At 42.3% G+C, this 19,155-nt stretch overlaps 1 protein-coding gene across 1 annotated transcript in view; it reads left to right on the top strand.

Moving 5' to 3' along the window:
* Positions 1-19,155, top strand: part of LOC142934193 (SH3 and multiple ankyrin repeat domains protein 2-like) — a 121,914-nt gene that overhangs the window by 38,921 nt on the left and 63,838 nt on the right. Inside the window, exons 10-11 of the mRNA XM_076078654.1 lie at positions 13,251-13,427; positions 13,524-13,692. Of these exons, the coding sequence (XP_075934769.1) occupies positions 13,251-13,427; positions 13,524-13,692 (346 nt within the window). The remainder of the gene's footprint in view (positions 1-13,250; positions 13,428-13,523; positions 13,693-19,155) is intronic.

The raw sequence follows: 19,155 nt of genomic DNA, 5'->3' as shown, positions 1-19,155 counted from the left end.
AACCTAACTGAGTAGTTTTGTTGTCTCAACCTAACTAAGTAGTTTTGTTGTCTCAACCTAACTAAGTAGTTTTGTTGTCTAAACCTAACTAAGTAGTTTTGTTGTCTCGACCTAACTAAGTAGTTTTGTTGTCTCGACCTAACTAAGTAGTTTTGTTGTCTCGACCTAACTAAGTAGTTTTGTTGTCTCGACCTAACTAAGTAGTCTTGTTGTCTCAACCTAACAAAGTAGTTTTGTTGTCTCAACCTAACTAAGTAGTTTTGTTGTCTCAACCTAACAAAGTAGTTTTGTTGTCTCAACCTAACTAAGTAGTCTTGTTGTCTCAACCTAACTAAGTCGTTTTATTGACTAAACCTAACTAAGTAGTTGTATATCAATACTTTGTGTTTTCATAACACTATCAGAATAATTGGTCCTCGTATTTATTGTTCATAACACGCTGAGCACACAACAGAATCAATCAAACATTGATCTCAATTATTGTGGATTAAGGCACTAAGTGCTCACAGAATATTTCCACCAATGCACGGACATATTAAAGAATAAGAAGTATTTTGTGTGGCCTGAAATATATAAACGTTGGTTGACGAGAACAGACTGTGTTGGATCACAGATGCAGTTGTGACCATCAACAGTTTACTGAATGCGCTGCACGCTATGTTGAGTTCCTGCTCTGCCCGCAGGCCGAAATTATTCAAATCACACATTCACATTCTGTTGTCAGTCAGCAGAAGGTGCGAGGAGTAATCTGTGTGTCACATCTGCCCGGCCAGCATGTTAGAATATTAGATTGCATTGAAAACAAGCGTTAGTGCAGGTTCATCACATGACAGGAACCAGCGATGAGCGCCGTGCTGCACGTTATTATTATCTTAATTCTGAGGCTTGAAAGCTCTTAAAATCAGTTATTTCATCTGCTGCCTCTGAGGCTCCTATCACACACAGAGAGCAGAGATGACTAATATTACTTCAGTTTCAAGTGCTTGAATACGGGGAATTATCTCATCAGTGGGGCGCATTCAGTGTTGCCATAATTTCTAGATGGACTCCTGTGCAAAGACAAAGGCGGGACGAAGCTGTGTGAGTGGGACGCGACGTGATTGCTGGAAGAGAAAGAAAGATTCTCAAAGGGCTGACGGCCTTCATGTGGTTAACATGTGAGAGAGTGTGTGTGACCGATGTGCTGTAGTTATTAGCTGCACATTGAAAGGCGTGGCCATGGAAATGTGTCACCATGGGGTTGAATAAATAGGCTGTTCTACCGCAGACCAACCACGACCATCAGGTAACCGTTGAGTTCAACAATCACAGGAATCATTATTATTATTATTAGTAGTAGTAACAGTAGTAGTAGCCTCTCCTGAGTTTCTCTCTGCACTGTGAAGCAGTTTGGATCAATTCTGTTGTGTTTAATATGTGCCAATATGTTAATATACCAAAAGTGATACAGTATATCTGTAATTAGCCAATAATAAATGCCTTCAATAGTATCAGTCAGGATCTGATGATAATGTTAATTAATGAACAGTGACAAATTAAATATGTTAAAAGACCTTCACAGTCACCAGATTCCATCAAACCACCAACTGAGGGAATGTCTTTTGGAAGAAACGTGTTCAGAGACATTTCTCCTTTAATTTCTCACACATATATGCTGACGAGCATTTCTCATATCCGTCTGGCTTTGTGTGATATTTGCTTAATAAAACATTCCAGCATGGACTTGCACCATAAAAAATATCCGCAAAGAAACGGTGCAGCCGACCAACCAACGTGAAACAATAGGCAAAACATTCATGCATCTACACGATTCTCTTTAGCGTCCTCATCTTTTCCATTCATTCGTCACACATTTTCATATGTAGATAACGACTTGGAGACAATAATACAGAGTCTCTGCAGCTGAACGACGAAAACAAAACAAACATTTAAACAACTAATGCAGCAGTGTGTTAATTCCCAAATCTGCTCCTAAAAGAGGTTATTTAGTTTCTTTACAATCTCTGACTGTCACTCGAAAATAAGACAAAACACACACACACACACACACACACACACAGTTTAGTGAATGAGTGGTGAGGATGTCTGCAGAAGATATGTGTTGTATTTGTCTTCTCCATGCAGCAGTAAGCCTGTGTAAGAATGATTGACAGATGGGCGTATTCGACCACCCGCTGCCACAGTGTGATAATCCCACAGGGAGTATGTGTCGCACACTTTCATACTTACACACACACACACACACACACACACACACACACCTTAACCACTGTCACACTCATCTATTCCCAGTTTGCTGCAGGATTTACAGTTTAGAGGACGCTCCACGTCTTGAAGCTGCAGATCACTGTAAGCTGCACCTGAACACGAGCCGCTTCCTGCAAGAGCCCCGAAACAGGATTTTTAAAAATGCATTATAAAACCCACAGCTGGCTGACAGTCAGCTGGGTCTCTGCTGCAGGAAAAAACAGACATCCAGCTGTCAGTTGGTGGAGGGCACAAGAAACTGAATGTTAATGCATTTTGGTTTATTTTTATATACACACAGCCAGGTAGTGGATAACAAAATGGAAACCCACAGACTGGATATAAGAAGTGGACGTAGTCACCGTGACGTCACTCATTGGTTTCTGGACTGATGTTCTGAAGCCTTGAGTTCAACATTTTGGCCATCACCATCTTGTTTTTTTTGCAGCCAGAAGTCACACTATAGGGAGTGAAGTCATTTTTAGCCAACCAAAATGTTACAATTAACTTTTATGAAGTGTAAACACACTGTGAAAGAATTAAAGTTGTGAGATGAAAACACAGACCAGACAACGCTTAACGCTTACACATCTGCAAACCATATTGTAATGATAGAAGTTAAATCATGTTCAACATCGTTGAATCGTTAATTATTAATAAAACATCCTGTGTGTTGGAGCACTTTAGTTCATTTAGAACATGCAAGTTAAAAATGAATCAATTAATCGTTTAACAAAATGTTTGCTCAAAATGCTTTGTTCTATTTTTTTCAGGAATTTATGGACTTTATTTAAAAATTACAATATGTCATTAAAGAGTGAGGTTATATCTAAATAAATGAAGGCTACTCGTTCATTTATTCATCCTGTTGAAATGTTCTCTTCTCTGAAACAAGGGTTTCTACTGTAATGTGGGTTACACACGCACACACACACACACACTCTGAAATCAATGCTATATTTGGCTGATGGTTCCAGCAGTGTATCCAGGAAGGAGGACAAATTGATTCTCTCAATTTCAACATCCTGCCAGCGAGGAAGGAAAACTTTCCTCACGCTGATTCTGATTTATTTATTTTTTGCATCCACAAGATTGGCTACATTGTTAGTTTTCACACCTAAAGTAGTTACAACAAGCAAACCACAGATACGTTAAATGTGGACGGGTTTGCATTCGGTCAGGGCAAGTGACGTAGAATATCGAGCAACTGTTGTTGAGATTTACATGGTACAATAACATGAAAGAAAGTCTAAAATGTGTGTATGTGGAAGGTGTGATGGATGGATCAAACAAACACAGGACTTTCACCCACAAGACCGCTGTTCATGTCCCATGTCAATTCAAAAGTAATTGTTGACTTTACGCTTGTTAACTAATGTTTTATGTGCTGTTGTTTTACACAACGCTGTTTAACATAACAAGTACAACAACGATACATAAGAATGTCTGCTAAGGGCGGTTGTGGTTTATTGACATTGTTACGTTATAATGCTACGTTCTGTTGTTCTGTTCCATTGTTCCGTTCCGTTTTCCCCTTCCCTTGTTCCATTGTTGTTCAGTTGTTATGTTACATTGTTTCGTTCCGTTGTTGCGTTCCGTTGTTTCGTTCCGTTGTTGCGTTCCGTTGTTGCATTCCGTTGTTGCATTCCGTTGTTACTGAGTTGCTGCTCACTAGTATGGATTGGTGATATGGTGAGACTGAACTTTACGATGTGGGGCGGTGAGCTGCATCTACTGATAAACACAGTTAGGACCTTCTGTCTCCAATGATCAGGTCAGATCCAGTGCATTCCTTTACAGACAGATGCCACATCTGTAATAAAGATATTATAATCATAGATTATGTTCCAGACTAATAGCATGTGTGGAATGTGCATCTGCTGCATTAGAAACCACTTATTTTCAGATACCTTTCAGACTTCCCGATGCAGAGTGGAGCTCAACGCTAACTTTTGAAAGTGGCCAAAGCTGCAAACATGGCTGTCTCACCTTTTGATTGATTAAGATGCTATGCAGTTAGCTTAATAATGACAATGTGACTTAAAAGAGTACAGTAGTAGTTTGTGTTACATCTGATACTTTATAGATTTATTTACTAATTGCTGAACTAACAAAAGATCCTGCGGTCCAATAGATTTAGTTACTTTGAAAATACTGTGAAGCACTTACAGTATGTGTATGTCACTCCATATTTCAACTAGTTCTTAATGGCATTGCACGTTATGGAGATCTGCTCTCATCACTGCATTATTGCATACTTTATGACAACATATGCTTTGCATGTAGCCATCTGCTGTGTTGCTCTGCAGCGGGTCCGTTCTTGGACGGGTTGGTGTCGGTGCATCGCCGGGTTTACAAGTTGTAGACGCGCCGAGCCGTCAATAACGAGGACCGAGTGTGTCACCAGATGACAGAGCGTGAAATCGGAGTGGAAGCAGGACAACTACACAGGGAGATACATGCACATTACATCATACAGTAGGCAGGTGTGCAGGCTGATGTGTAAGTGGAGCTTTAATGTTGTATGGAGACGTCCCCCACTGAGTTGCTTAGCAACAACAAGGATGTGTTCCTAAAAGAAGCTGCTTAACCGTCGTTCGCTCAAAATCTGACTTCCTGAGAGCAAACTAGAATACATCCAGAGTTCACGTCATTAAGGAGGGACACTACAGGTGAATAGTGTACAAATATTTAACAAAATGTATTAACTTAAATATGCTAATACAGCATTGTCTTATTAAATATGTGCTTATTAGCATAAATGTCCAGATCAATGTGAACGTTGGATAAAGTCAGGTTCAAAATGATTGTTTCATGTTGTTGACACATTAGAGTTATTCAGGATATCTCTTTGTATCGTTCCATAACGATGTGTGAACAAACCCCTCTGTGTGAACCTTCAGCACACAGAGAGGAATGAAAGAGTGAAGTTTGGTGAATGTAAGAGCTGCTGAAGTGGAGATTTATCATCAGAGTCTGAGAACAAACTCATTGAGAGGAAACGTCCTTTAAAGAGACGTTTAGTTACATTACAGACATTTAGAGACTCTACAGGTGAACACATGAACTCATAGATATCACCATGAAACTTCACCACTTCATCACTCACATTAAGATCATTATTTATTGTATTACAAAATATTATAAGTGTTCGATATCTCGGCATGCGGAAGGAAAAAACACATTACATATCTTTGTCACAGCTATTTCAATTTGTGAGCCCTCACTTTATGGAAACATTTGCTTTTATACATTTTGTAACTCTGCATAGCTTTTATATGTTTGTTCTACCTCACATCTTCTACTGTGACTTTCACTACAAGTACTACTACTTAGATTACTTCAGCGCAGTGCAGCGAGAAGAGGGGAGGTGTGTACGGGGGGCGGGGTCACGGCAGTCATGTGTGTGAGTTTGTTACCGGAGGGGGGGCCGGCGGTCTTGCTGGCTTACCAGGGAGGAGGCGGTGGTTAGTGGAAGGTGTGAGCGGCATCATGTGCGCTGCGCGCGGCAGCTCCTCTCCGCGGAGTCGCTGTCCCTGGTGCTGACAGAAAGGTCCCGTGATATGCACGAGCCGTGAGTCGGAGTAGCAAAGGAGGTGAAAATGAAGTCGATCATCAATGCCTTAAAAAAGGAAGGTAAGCATCCGGAGTCTTCTTTTCTTCAGACTTTTCAAACCGGCTGAGGACTCGGACGGTTCGGGTTTCAGGTGAATGTGGAGCGTTTCCAGTCACAGAAAAGTCCACATGCGTTCTATTATCGGTTTGTTAAAAAGTGTTTTGCGTCATGTGAGGTCTTTTTCTACCGTATTATTTAGGATAAAGGTGCAGAAGGTCAATGCGAGTTCTTTTCTTCCTTTTTTTGTATTGTTCGGTCGAACAGAGTTTTTAGATCACAGAGAGAGAGAGCGAGAGAGAGAGGAGGAGAAAACACAAACACAGCCACATACATGACGTCTGTACATGCCGTTACACCCCCCCCCCCCCCCCAAACAGCCCGTCCATCTGCATGTGCGTGAAAAACCTTCGATGCTTCTGCAGGGCTGTGGTTAAAGGGGGGGGGGGGGGGCTTTATAATGTTCTCATAAAGAACCACTCATTGGCACTAATAAGTGGGTTTTATTGGATTAATTCATTAGAGCCGCTGTAGTGGATTGAATTGATGCACTAAAGTGACAGCTCAGTGTGTGTGTGTGTGTGTGTGTGTGTGTGTGTGTGTGTGTGTGTGTGTGTGTGTGTAAAAGTTCAGGAGGCAAATGAGAAATTGAAGCCCCCAGTGGCAGAATGTATTAGTAATTTTTAGTTTTCTATATTCTATTCTGGGAAGAAGAACTCTGTATGTGAGGTTCTGCAACAGTAATGTAAAATAATAAAAAATAATAAAAAGTCCAGATATTTAAACATATGCAGCTTTCTTCAGCATTATGAAGCTCCTTGTTAGATCTGATCTCTTCCGCTTTGCATGCTGGGATTTCTCAACTCTTTTAAATGGTGGAAGAATCCAAAACACGAACTGAAAGATTTCGCTCCATGTGTGACATGTGACTTGTGACTTGTGACTTGTTTTTCATAAGAATGCAACGCGTCCAGCTGTGACAGTGTAACAATAACAAACCTAAAAGTGAATCCTTCCCTCGTTCACTACTTCCTCACACGAAGAACACTATAAACACTATAAACACTCTGCAGCGGGCAGTACACTGAGGTTCCCGGGGAGCGTATGAATCATCACCGTTTTGCGTCAACGCTGACAGTGAAGTCTCACATAACTGTAATTTTACCCATCTGTCATCTCATAAGCACATGCAAAGCATTGTGGGATTTTTTTTATATAGTATATAGAAAAATGTAAGGAATTCGTTATTCATTTGTTGGTTCCATTGTCGGAGTTGTGACGTGGACGTAATGAAGAAGATCCGTTTTATATTTGCATTAACTGAGGAGTTTGATCTGATGTTAAACCTCCTTCATGTGCAGGTCTTCCTGCATGTGCTCCTCATGCTGTCACAGTGAGCTCATGAAGTCAGAATGAGCTCATGTTGAACCTCACTGAGTGTTTCATCTCGACTGTGACAGCGTCAGGGTTTAGCTCCGTCAGTTTCTTCTTTCGCGCTCCTCCGACCCTAAACGACAGAACATTTTAATGATGATAAACTTTTTTAACATCGTCAGACAAACAAAAATGACTCTGTCGTTAAAGTTTGGTAAAGTTTTAGTTTAAGGTGAAAAGAAACCAATGAATTTACATATTAAGCGAGCAATCTTAATATTTTTTTTTATTTATTAAATCGTTACCAAACATTTTTTTTTTCTTACAAAAAATGTAATGATTGAAATAATTTGCCTTTTGACTCAGTCGCTGCCGTAGTTGTCATTATTCGAAACATTACACACATGTTCTCGACATGATGGTAGAAACCAGGATATACATTTGAATAAATAAATAGGAATATTAATGTTGGTTTTGGATGCATGAACTTGAGAAAAAGGAGAATAAAATTAAATACATTCTTCTTCTGAGTTCCTCATACATTTTGACATTTTCATCACTTTTCTTAGTCTTTAGAAGTTTGAGATTCTTGAAATATTTTTTAAATTTACATTTAAAAAATCCACCTTCTGTTTTTTTAGATATGTAAAATGAACCAAATGTAATCAATAGGCCAGCTGTTCAAGTTTGTCATGAACAACTGGAATCAGGAGCGTTGACATCACACGTTTCAGCGTGAGAAATGAGAACTGTTCTAAACTACGACGTGACGTGAGAGATGATCTGTTCCTTCACACTTTAACTTGATCAGGTTCGTGTTCGGAGCTGCAGCTCAGCTGACGTGAACCTGACCCTGATGAAGTTCTCTCCCTGCAGACCTTGACCTCCATTCAACTTCTCATCCAAATTTAGAGTTTTTTCGCTCCGTTTCGTTCCTTTTTTTTCTGTGTGAATTGCAGCATGAATTCACACAGCTTCAGGTGGACGAAGAACATCTTCACGTGTGAGGTGTTTTGTCTTTGTAGCTGTTTAATGATCTTAAAGTCTGCTCTCAAGAGCTTTAGACTCCTCGGCTCTGATTGGTTGTTTTTCTTCATTTCATTATAGGAATACTGAAAGGAAGTCGATTTGTACACAGATTATCCATCTGATGTTAGACTTCATGAGTTACTTAAGTCATTTTAATTTAAGTTAGATTTAGATAACTGTTGCTGGTAATGTCTCTTTAAAAGATGTCACAGCTGTCTGATCGGGTGTTTGCATGTTTTGGTTGAGAAACAAAAGAACATTTGAGATTTCTATGAGACATATTAGCATCATGTCAACAGCATCATTTAGCTCTTCTGAGTGCTTCCACACTCGCTGACCTCTGACATGCGTCCTGTGGTTCAAGAGCATTTCATCATATAGATCCCTCTGATTGCTTTTTTCCCCCAACTGTCACATAAAACAATTTAACTTGATAAGTAATTTGCGTGAGCGATTGTGTGCGAAGAGATTCAAGACAAAGAGGCAGTGAGTCGACGCTTAGGAGTCTCTTCTTTTACTCACCTCAGGGGCCCGAACACAGATAGCCTGATAGCTCCTGACTGTGCTAGCTCTCTTCATCAACTCGCCTGCTGCAGACACACACACACACACACACACACACACACACACACACACAGATAAAGGTCTGGGATATTAGTCTGAAAAGTGATGATGACTCAGTGATTCCTCTTTCATGATGTTCAGGCTGCCAGGAAAAGCCACCAGCAGAGAAACCGTGCCACAGTTAAACAGGCCACCGTGCTAACCCGGTGGTCGTCGTAATGATGAAGTCAGTAATCAGGAGGTGCTTGTTGGAATGGCTGTGGGCCCCCGTCCTGCTCTCCTCTCTGCCTGCACGGGTGTAATTGCGAGGTTGTAGGTTGTAGGCTCGTCATCTCGCGGTGCAATGGAGGAATGTATCCTTGGGGAAATCAAGGCCAACCTCCATTACTGGTTCGGTCCAACAGTGCGGTGAAGTGCAGGCGGTGGGAAAGGGGGGGGGGCTCTGCTCTGCTCATGGAATCCTGATAATCATGCTAATGATGGTCAGAAAGAGAGCAGTGTGGAGCCAATCAGCCATCTCAGTTCAATACTGGTGTGTGCGTGTATGGAAGATACAGTTATATCCATGTTTTAACCGGCGTGTATTGGAGGCCCACATAGTCAGAGGGAGACATTAGATTTTGATGGATTGATAATAATGAAAACGTGTATAATAACTGCAGAAGAGGGTCCATAGATAGATATGTGGACGTGCGTGAGTGCACATAGTCTCCCAGCAAGTCTGACGCCACCGAGAGAAAGAATAGCACATGAGAAGAAGACGCTAAGCTATTTATATGTCCTCTCCATCTCCTCTTCCTCCTGGTACACAAACGCTGATGTGCACTTTGTTTCCAGCACGCTGATGGCTTTAGCTGGGGTTTTAATTTAGTTAAGGGTTTGACTGCCGTCCCATCTTAAATACCTTTTGGTTTTGGTTTGGATCCATAGCTTAGTGCTGGCTCCATCAGACTGTGACCTTCAGCGGTTTTGCAGTCGAGTGTGAAGCGGTCGGGATGAGAGTCAGTACCTCCGAGTCTGAGGCCGTTGGTTCTCTGCTGGAAATTGGTGGACTGCATCCTCTGGGTTGGAAGTAAGTCACTGCCCCAAGCAAGAGGAGTTCAAGTATCTCAGAGTCTTGTAGGGTAAAGTGGAGCATGAGATTGACAGGTGTTTGAGCCGGCCGTTGTGGTGAAGAGGGAGCTGAGCCGGAAGGCAAAGCCCATCTAGCCCACCAGTCCATCTACGTCCTGACCATCATCTAGGGTCATGAGCTTTGGGTGGTGGCCGAAAGAATGAGATACAAGCGGCTGAATGAGCTTCCTTCGTTGGGTGTCTGGGCTCAGACTTAGAGATATAGGGTGAGGAGCTTGGAGTAGAGACGCTGCTCCTTCACATCGTATCTGAGGTGGTTCAACATCTGATCATCTCCCTTTAGTGGTTTTCTGGGCACATCCAACAGATAAGAGGCCCCGGGACGGACCCAGAATTCACTGGAGAGATGATATATCTGGTCTTGGAACACCTCAGGGTTCATCAGGAAAATGTTGTTGAGGAGAGGGACGTCTGGAATACGATGCTTAGCCAGCTGCGACCGGGATAAGAAGAAGATAATGGATGGATGGATAGATGAATATTAGATTCCATCAAATGGATGCGTTGTATATGATGAGGCTGTATCAGGCTTTATTAGGTGTCCCGCAGTAACTCTGTTTACATGCTGTCGTACATTCACTGGGTGATATAGAGCTATGTCGGTCTAAGTTCTTATTGAACATCCAGGTACATTGAGTGACTGAGCAGGAGACTGAGGCCATGAAATCATAGTTTTAATGTTCTTTCATTCACTGATAGAGAGAGTAGTAATCAGGGTTCTTGTGGTATCCACTTTGAACAGGTGTGTGTTGAGTCCTTCACCTTCCAGACATGTACTTATTTAACTGTGACCAAGTGCTCCTAAGAATAATGTGCAACAATGACAAGAGGCAGATTCCAGCTCAGTCGCCAGGAAAAAATGTTGGCATTGTACGTTTCTGTAAACCACAGATATGTTGAATGTTGCAGATTGTGCATTCAGTAAGAGCAAGTGGCTTAGTATATTGAGCAACCGTTATTAAGGGACATTGTATAATGATGTGTATAACAAGCAAATGGATGGGTCAAACAAACAGGACTTTCATCCAGGAGGCCACTGTTCATGCTCTGTGTGAAACCAAAAGGAAACATTGACTCTACGATTGTTAAGTAACATTTTTATGCTTGCGTTGTTACTCTGCGTGGTTCCGCTGCATTGTTACTCTGCGTTGTTACTCTGCGTTGTTACTCTGCGTTGTTACTCTGCGTGGTTCCGCTGCATTGTTACTCTGCGTTGTTACTCTGCGTGGTTCCGCTGCATTGTTACTCTGCGTTGTTACTCTGCGTTGTTACTCTGCGTGGTTCCGCTGCATTGTTACTCTGCGTTGTTACTCTGCGTTGTTACTCTGCGTTGTTACTCTGCGTTGTTACTCTGCGTGGTTACTCTGCCTGGTTACGCTGCGTGGTTACTCTGCGTGGTTACTCTGCTTTGTTACTCTGCGTTGTTACTCTGCGTGGTTACGCTGCTTTGTTACTCTGCGTTGTTACTCTGCGTTGTTACTCTGCGTTGTTACTCTGCGTGGTTACTCTGCGTGGTTACTCTGCGTGGTTACGCTGCGTGGTTACTCTGCGTGGTTACTCTGCTTTGTTACTCTGCGTTGTTACTCTGCGTTGTTACTCTGCGTTGTTACTCTACTTGGTTACTCTACGTTGTTACGCTGTGTTGTTACGTTTCAGAGACGTCAACATTTAATATATCCGGTGGTTTGCAGAAACCTGCAATGCCAAATTTTCCGTGTTTCATAGTTTGCATTGAGTGTTTTCTCCACATAATGAACATCAGATTATCAGCAGTTTTATTTATTCAATCCAGAATGAATAACCATTTAATCTTGCACTTACACAATTTGGATTATATGTTGTTTGTCCATCACTGCTTCGATTGTAGGATTGTTACACAGTTGCTTTTCAAAAACAGTTTAATATGGAAATTGATGTTATTATTAGAAGTAATAGTAATTCTATTTGTGCCATTAAGTTACACAGCTCAGATTGATGGACAATATTAAAGAATTCACAGTTACTACTGAGCTAACAGCATACTCCCTTTTTTCAAGAGGTGGTGACGTCCATCCAGAGTTTAGTGTTACTGTGCCCATGAGGAAAAAGCCATTGAAATTCTTGAATTTGGTTGTTTAAATGTACAGGATCTAGTCCACAAAGGGATTTGAAGATCACAGAATCCTGAAAGTGTTTCAGCTGACAGATTTTAACTGATGTGTCATGTGTGTGCTCTGAGGTGTTGTGTTCTGGGTCTGACTTTATTCCTAATAAAAGAGGAAGGCATTTCAGTACTGAAGCCAGCTTGTGTTATAACCATGCATTAGCGGTGCGGCAGCAGGATTCAAACAGGCAGTGTTGTTGTTATTGGAAAAACATCATGCGGAGCTCAGTGTGACGTTCTCTTCGACAGCGGTTGAAAGGTCAGGGTGACTGGCTCTTCATCATCACTCAAGGGCAGCCTCAATCACGGAGCAGAGTTCTGCTCTGGAGGTCTTGGTGGGGGACGTTGCTACTGATGTAGATGGACCTACAGGAGGTGGATTCTGTGTACGATGGCAGAAACACAACAACCAGTAGCAAAGTGTGGCTCGCCTCGATTCTTACACATTTCTGTTGCCGGGAGGCGAGTTGATGCGTTTCAGACGGGGAGAAAGTCTTTGTAACTTATGTCACAAGTCACAAGTGTACTCTCTGGTCGCAATTCACCGCAAACAGTTTATGAAGCAGAGCATGTCTCATGACCAAAGGTCAAATTTAAACTATTGAACAGACTTATTGTACATTTGGAACTTATTGTGCTCAATTGGTTTGTACTCGATACTGATGTCAGCTGTGAATATTAAAGAAAAACACATGTTAATAGAAAACAAGTCAAGATTGCACTGTTTAAAATAAATAAATAAAACATTCTATCTGCATGTTACTTTTTTTTTGGAATCATCACTTCAACTAACTCTTAAACTTTTTTCAGCACTTTCTCTTCCTCTGAGTCCTCCAGTGCTTGAACCTCAGTCCCTTCTATGAGAACTACTCCTATACCATCTTCAATCAATACAAACATTTGTCTTCAAATATGTCAACTAAATAAACTATAACTTTTGAAAATGTAGATTTTATGATAAAAGTTTTCCATTTCTAGTCTGGAAGCCCTTTTTCTATTGTTTTTGTAAAGATCACTGACCACAGCTTCTCCGACAAACTGTGTCGAGTGTAAAAGTTGAGTCCCATCAGAAATGAACAAAATTATATGTATATATATATATATATATATATATGTGTGATTATATTTCCCTCTGTCCCTCTGCAGTGCCTTTCCGCGAGGCTCCAGCCTACTCCAAACGCCGCCGGGGTCCGTCTTCTGGCAACGGCAGCGGGAACGACCGGTCCCCCTCCTCGTTATCGGCGCCGCGGGTCCTCCTGCGCTCCAACAGCGACAACAACCTAACAGTCAGCCAGTACCAGCAGCAGCAGCAGCAGCAGCACGGTTCTCCCGGCAACTGGGCCCCCAATCTGCAGCAACACGCCCATCCCCACCCACACAGGGGCCCCCAGCAGGGTCACTCGCAGCCTGGCTCCTCAGCATTACATCGCAGCCTGTCACCCCAGCTGCTCCAGCAGATGCCCAGCGGCAGCCCCAATGGCAACGTGGTGGTGCGGACCATGGGGAGGGGGGCTAGGAGCCGGTCGCCCTCCCTCAGCCGGCTGGGGGAGGAGGCCCGGCGGGCTCTGCCTACACAGCGACAGCCCAGGTGAGTCTCAGCAACACACTGAGTAACTGTGAAACCTGGTCCTCTGGGCTTTTGTTCTCTTTTTATTTTTCTCACAACATCCAGACTGACTCACCGAGAGGTCAGAGGTGAACACATGACTCACAAATATTTAGCTATCAATATTTCTGCTGTCGAGCTCCAGCACAGCTGTGATCTGGTCTGCGACGGCTATTTGCTTTTACAGTCAAGATGTTGTTAACACCAGTTCATCACCCGAGTGTCCAGAGGAATTCTGCTCTAGAGACACATTTATAAACGAGCAAAATATATAATATGAAATGACTCCGCAGAGACCATTCTGCATGTTTGACAAGCTGGAGATCAGTTATGGAGTTTCCTTAAAAAGATCAGTTCACCCAAATTACAAAACACATTTCTCACTGACTTCAATAAGGCTTTGTCTCAAAGCTAGAGCGGCTCGTCTCCATAGACTGTATATAAGAAGTAGACGTAGTCGTAGTGACGTAGTGACGTTTTGAAGCCTTGAGTTCGGTGATTTGGCCGTCGCTATATTGGCTTTTCACAACCAGTTAACAGGAAGTGACCATATCTGGACTGATGAGGAGTGACGTAGAGACGCAGTATACGTCTCTGTCTCTGTCAATCACCGTGTAGCCCCGCCCTAAAGCATCCCCTGCTTTATGGTCTGTTTGACTCTAAATGGACCATAATGTACTAAATGAACATCATGCTGTATTGAAGAAGACTTGAAACTAGAGATTGAGACCATAAACTCATGTTTACAATGTTTACTGAGGTAATAAATCAAGAGAGAAGTAGAGTCATTTTCTCATAGACTTCTATACAACCAGAGGAGTCGCCCCCTGGTGGCTGATGGGCGGGTGGAACCTCGCATGGTAGCGTCTGCCATCAGTGTGTGAATGTGTGTGAATGATGACATGTAGTGTAAAGCGCTTTGAGTGGTGGGAAGAATAAAACGTCGCTTTACAAATGTCCTTTTACCAAGTGTCCAGTCATGCAGATAGTTTTGGTTTTATTCCTCCAGATTTTGAGACATCTGTCTCTTAGGCCCTGTCCACTCCTGACATTAACATGTGTCTTAGTACATCGCTCTCTCTCTCTCTCTCTCTCTACGTACGCAGCCAAAGGGAGAACTCCTAGACATAAGTCTACAGAAGCAGAGTTCATGTCCTTCATCAATCATCACCATATTACCACCATAGCTGACTTGTAACTGTCGTGAATCATCTCCTGTTTCCGTGGCTGGAGGCATTCTGTTGTTTTGAGGAACGTGATATCTCAGGGACGCCTTTAGGGAATTTCTTTAAATTTGGCACAAATGTCCACAACTGGCTACAAACATAGACTGTATATAAGAAGTGGACGTAGTCATTGTGACATCATTGGTGACTCACCGTCACACACGTTGTTTTGCTTAAGTTTCAACTTGTGCGGATGTGTATTTGTGACTTTGTAGAAAACAGCTCTGCATGACGGAGCCCCTCTGTGTTGAAATCCCCTTTAGTTTTAATGTAGTTTCAATGGTCTGACACCTCTTTTGAATTGCGTTGGATGCAGAAGTCTCAAAGACAGACGTATGCATGATGTTTGTTTTTTAATTTGGGTGAGCTCACCCTTTGAGCAAGGCATTCTTGCTGAGAGTTGTGGTTTGAGAGTCTACATTTACTGTATGTACCTCCCCCATGCGAGATGACGTACGACGGGTTCCTCTCGGGAAACGTTCCGTCAGAAAGACTCTCTGGCTTCCTAGAGTCGCCATGGCAACCATTGCCATGGTTGCCCTACAGACACTTTGCAAAATGCGTGCGATTTTGTATGAATGCGGAATGTACGCTTCATATGCTGATTGCTAACTTTAGCTCAGCGTGTGTGTGTGTGTGTGTGTGTGCGAGTGTGTATGTGTGTGTAGGTGTGTGTGTGTGTGTGTGCGAGTGTGTAGGTGTGTGTGTGTGTGTGTGTGTGCGAGTGTGTAATTCAAGCTCCACCTGACTGTGTTCATTGAGAAATGCCTCCATCTACCTCCGTCTGTGCTCCGTCTGTGGCGCATGCGGGAGCATGTGATCGGTGGAGGATTAAAATGTGACGGCCGTTTATCTTTGGAGCGATGTTACATGTCAATCCTGATTAAGACACATGCTCTCTGGCCTCTTCCTCTACCTCCTCCTCCTCTTCCTCCTCCTCCTCCACCTCCTCTTCCTTGGCAGATGGACACATTTGGAAGTGCTCTCAACACTACCCACACTATGTAGCTCTGCCTCTGTCCAATGTCGAGGAGAGATGCTCAGTGCTTCACAGACAAGAAGTGAAGATGAAGATGTAGAATTAAGACAAGATGAAGAGCGAAGAGAGGAGGAGGAGGAGAATAAGAAGCGCAGAGTGAGGGGTTTTGAAGCGAGGGTGGAGGGGACGGAGTCGAGGGAAGACAAGTGATGGAGGAGAAGAAAGAAAGGCCAGAGAAACGGGGGAGGACAGTTGCCTTTGCTTCAGCAGTCACATGAACGTCACCGTCGTGTCTTCTGACATGTTTCACTTTAAATAAAAGTGTAAAACTGTCTTGTTGAGAGACGGAGTGTTTGATCGCCGACAGAAGAGCTGCTTTAGTGGACAGACGTCGGTTCAGCACAGAAGCTTGAGGACTCTTGTGGAGTGAGACGTGTGTGAATATGATCAGCTTCACATCTACCTTGCTGGTGGTTTGGTGTTTTGATGGTGTAGCCTCCAGCTTTGTTTCTGTGAATTTGATTTGACAACCAGATACAATAACAGAAATTTACTGGTCGTTACCAATACCAGTGAAAGTCCACGTTTCTCAATACCCAATTCGATACCACCGTCAAAAACAACGAATAGACATGTACTTCAACATACGCTCTTTTAGTCCCTTTTATTCCCTAAAGCATCCCCTGCTTTATGGTCTGTTTGACTCTAAATGGACCATAATGTACTAAATGAACATCATGCTGTATTGAAGAAGACTTGAAACTAGAGACTGAGACCATAAACTCATGTTTACAATGTTTACTGAGGTAATAAATCAAGGTCACTTCTTTTATAGTATTTGGTTTTGACTCAATCCCTCGTACACCGTCCTGCTGCCACAGATACTTCCCAGAGCACCACATGTGGATTAATCCGCCGCTGGAAATAGTCCCCTACAAATTTAGTTTTTTATTAAACTATATATTCTAACTATATATCGTTTTTTAGGATTTGCATCTTCAGTAGGAATATATTGGCTTGTGACTGAGAGGATTTATTGACACTAAATACGAACATATCCTTAAATAACAACGTGTTCCACATGAGTACAGTAGATACTGCATAATGACATCATGTCAGAGGACATTCGGGTTGTTTGCTCGTCTCCTGAGGCACAGTAGATGGAGAACTGCCCTTATTTTTGAAAAACCCTTTAATGATCACATGCAAATGTTATTTAATAAATGCAGCTCACGGCACATTCCAGTGGACGTGACTTTGCTAATAGCCAGTGAAGATGGCACGACCACGTTGTTGCTCACGTGTTGCGTCCGATAAGTGTGAACTTTTTATCCCCTCAGGCGTTTCCCACTCGGCTACCCTTTGAAGCGCCTGATTCCAGCCTTTCCTCTTTCATTTATCATAACCCATAATCCCCCCCCCCCTCATCTAACCTTCGCCCACACACACACATAATAATGTCTCCGTGCCCCCCCTCCCTTTGCTCCCACTTGACATGTCATTTGTTAGAATGCAACACACACACACATAGTTAAACACACAAACGTGCACACAGTGACAGCTGTCAGTCAGCTCCGCGGGCGTCATGATAACAACTTCGCAGCTCGATGTGGTGAGAAATGAGACGTGTCCGGAGTCAGGACACAGACCGGGGCTGTCTAAACACTGGTGTCACAAGAATCCAACAAACACCATCGCAAAACCTGGAATATACAGAAGAGCTCTGCGGGTTTGAACCGGCCTGTAATCTACTGTTAACAGAGAGACATCTGTTGCTGAGGATGATGGGCCGGGAGGTCAAAGGTGAACATTAGAAATCTCTAATATCTATTTTATATTAACGTGAAAACATCTCCTTCAAACTACTGGATTTATTCTAGTTTATCACCAAAACTACATTTTACAGATGACATGTGAACACATCATGATAACGTTATAATGTACCTTCAGCCAGTACTCATGTTCACTGAGCAGAGCCTGAAGGCATCATAATGTAACTGAAGTGAACCTCCTGTTGGTTAGCCGTTAGCGGTGCTGCTAACGTTACTAGCTCTCCTCCTGTTGGTTAGCCGTTAGCGGTGCTGCTAACGTTACTAGCTCTCCTCCTGTTGGTTAGCCGTTAGCGGTGCTGCTAACGTTACTAGCTCTCCTCCTGTTGGTTAGCCGTTAGCGGTGCTGCTAACGTTACTAGCTCTCCTCCTGTTGCTTTAAACACTGATTGGTCGTTCACAATGTAACATCACGTTCACAGCGTTAATGCTGATCTCATGATTGCATATTTTTACTGAATATCAACGAATAACGATTGTCAGTAAATCTTTATTTCACACTTTGCTGGTTAAACTAATTATTCAGTACCGAAGCGTGAGGGGGGATCCGTACAGATCACGGATAATAAACGGTCCCTATTTATATATATATATATATATATATATATATATATATATATATATATATATATATATATATATTGTACTGTTATGGTTTTCCTGCCATTCCATAGAAACTACCATCAGCATCACTTCTGGTCTTCTGTGTCCAGAACTCCATCTAATGGAGATCTCACTTACAGTCACTGTGGGCCTGAAGCGGCGCATTGCGTCGCTCTGAAGAAGTTTAAAGGTAATATCACAAACAGAACAGGATTACACCACAGAGAAGATTTCCCCTGCCAGTTTGACGTCATTATAGAAATTCCCTCAATTGATTTGACTCCATCATAAAGCAATAAACACGTAACATACCAACAACACACAGCAAAAGCAAAACAAAAGTTTGGAACATGGACAAAATACAATGACATAAAATAAGATATAAATGAATAAAACGGTCACAGAAAAAATATGTTGTATAACGAAGCGTGGTGCAAGATAAATGTTAAGCGTTGAACTAGAGGTAAAGTAATGCATTTTATTCTTTATTCTATATTAAATCGACATATTAGCAAAGTCAGTGAATATAAATAAAATGTAAATAGTGCTCATTCTTTTGGGTGCAAAAAACTGCATCAGCCTCAGTTTTTAATGAAGAAGCTGTTATTTAGATAAAATATAAAGAATACATTTAAAATGATAAAGAAATGATATGTGTCGCTTTGAAGCGCTGGCTGCACTGGTTACTTGTTGGAGGCTGGTGACGTCAGAGGGGGAGTGAAGAGTCAAATAAGCTATTTTTATGACAAGATGACAGTCTGAAGAACATATGAATTACATTTTGTTGGTGATTCGTCTCCTTACTTTA

This window comes from Anarhichas minor, unplaced genomic scaffold (assembly GCF_050575085.1).
Source record: "Anarhichas minor isolate MPS153535 unplaced genomic scaffold, ASM5057508v1 ptg000067l, whole genome shotgun sequence".
Taxonomy (NCBI): domain Eukaryota; kingdom Metazoa; phylum Chordata; class Actinopteri; order Perciformes; family Anarhichadidae; genus Anarhichas; species Anarhichas minor.
The sequence above is the reverse complement of the archived record's forward strand: the minus strand, read 5'-3'. Positions and strand labels throughout refer to the sequence as shown.